Source organism: Hippichthys cyanospilos, chromosome 2 (genome assembly GCF_059441005.1).
Source record: "Hippichthys cyanospilos isolate Australia breed blue-spotted pipefish chromosome 2, RoL_Hcya_1.0, whole genome shotgun sequence".
Lineage (NCBI taxonomy): Eukaryota > Metazoa > Chordata > Actinopteri > Syngnathiformes > Syngnathidae > Hippichthys > Hippichthys cyanospilos.
This window is the reverse complement of record NC_142370.1, coordinates 31,646,563-31,648,215: the sequence shown is the minus strand read 5'-3', so window position 1 is coordinate 31,648,215 and position 1,653 is coordinate 31,646,563. Positions and strand designations below refer to the sequence as shown.

At 42.7% G+C, this 1,653-nt stretch overlaps 1 protein-coding gene and 1 long non-coding RNA gene across 3 annotated transcripts in view; one reads left to right on the top strand and one right to left on the bottom strand.

Moving 5' to 3' along the window:
• Positions 1 to 352: 352 nt before the first annotated feature.
• The window catches only part of nphp4 (nephronophthisis 4), a 143,783-nt gene continuing 142,482 nt past the window's right edge, over positions 353 to 1,653 (bottom strand). For both annotated transcript variants that reach the window (XM_088403771.1, XM_088403778.1), the window contains one exon: positions 353 to 1,617. In XM_088403771.1, coding sequence (XP_088259897.1) covers positions 1,477 to 1,617 — 141 coding nt within the window. In that variant the 3' untranslated portion in view covers positions 353 to 1,476. The remainder of the gene's footprint in view (positions 1,618 to 1,653) is intronic.
• LOC148428268 (uncharacterized) overlaps positions 960 to 1,653 on the top strand; it is a 1,293-nt gene continuing 599 nt past the window's right edge. The window contains exons 1-3 of the long non-coding RNA XR_015863859.1: positions 960 to 1,068; positions 1,336 to 1,418; positions 1,528 to 1,653. The exon at positions 1,528 to 1,653 is cut by the window's right edge and continues 599 nt beyond it. This is a non-coding gene — a long non-coding RNA (uncharacterized LOC148428268). The remainder of the gene's footprint in view (positions 1,069 to 1,335; positions 1,419 to 1,527) is intronic.

Genomic DNA, 1,653 nt, shown 5'->3' with positions numbered 1-1,653 from the left:
TGCGGTTTTTTTTTAACCTAAACTTACCATTCATTAAACCAACAAATCTCACATGCTCCTCCCACAACAGGAACCTATCAGGTGATGCCAAACACAATGACAGCCAATCAGTGTTCATTTCAGGGTGTGATGGACATTTGTTTTCCAACCCCCAAAAATGTAGAGAAGCCTGATGCTTAAAAAAAAAAAAATCCAATGATCTGAGGATTTCCATTAACCCAAATTAGTATTTGACATTCCTATGTGCAAAACCCTCCAATGAGCATAGTCAAAATGTTTATTCCACATTGGCAGTTCTTGCTTCCATACATTCCAGAATATTAGGCATGATTAAAACAGTGATCATAAGGCAAGTCTTTCAAGTCACTCTTTATTGATTTTCATACCTATTCAAAACAAGGCACATACATTGTATAAAAAAAATTAGCCACAAAGTGGGTATACCACAATATATTTACACATTAACAAAACGCACCCACAGGTGATTAAAAACACTATGCTGCTTTCATCAAGAAAAATAGACCTTATTAAAGCGCTGAAAAACAACATTTTCACCAACAGCTATTCGTTTTTACACTACCGTCGCATAAATTATCTTCGATAAGTCCCATTATTATGATTTTTTCGCCTAATACGACAAACGATCCCAGACACACCCCTACCTAATACCTGTAGACTTCCACTACTGTGTTCATAAAGCTTTGATACGGCGTGGAAGCATCACGCAACGATAGGAAAATGAACATTTGGCTTCGGACCACATATTAGAGAAGGTAAAGATGAAGTGTACCCGACTGAGCTGTTATCTTCATTTTATTAGCCTTCGCCGCTGCGCTCGGAGCTTAGTTTGCTGCCCGCATTCTAATGAGAGAGAAAACGAGACAGGAGGGGGTGGAGGGGATTGCGTAACGGGGGCTCTTATGTAACGCAATGTGCACGGCGTTCTCTCTGTGCAAAACGCACAGCGAGAGGGGAGAGGGCGCATTGTTCTCCTCGCTTCAAAACATCGTACCCCCATTATGGCGGCGCGTCTAATAACGGGCATGACGAGGATAAACTGTTTGGGAGGTGAGGGGGGCACCGACCCCCGGCTTGCATGAGATTAAAAATTGACTATAAAGTGCCATTGAAGAAGGTTTGCCGGGTAATTAAAGTCGATAAAATGTTATTGCTTTCACCCTCGGTGCACTTCCTGATGGTTGAGGATGAACTGTCACGGAAATTGGCTGGACACCTCAAAAGATGCTGGAAAAAAATAAATAAAATGCTAAGCCGGGGATAAATAGAGCGGCCATGATGATTAAGTTGTGTTTGCCGGGGTGTGATTTATTTCAGGGGGGCTCGTTAAATCCCGCGTTCAGCAACTAATCGGCCAACCCTTGAAAACACACAATGGAAAACAAAGAATCTTCTCGCGGGTATGAAATGACATATTTTAGCTATAAAAATGAAAGCAGACAAATCACAGTCACTGATTCATGAGTAAGTGACCTTCACGCAGAACGTCTCCTCTGTCTTTTCCTCCAGGTTGTTCACGTAGACCAGGATCTCCGCTGAACCTGCGTTCAGACTGGGGGCGAAACGCAGGCCGATGGTGTAACTCTTGCCCCCATCAAGCTAACCGGCAAACACACACACACAAAAGAAAACAAC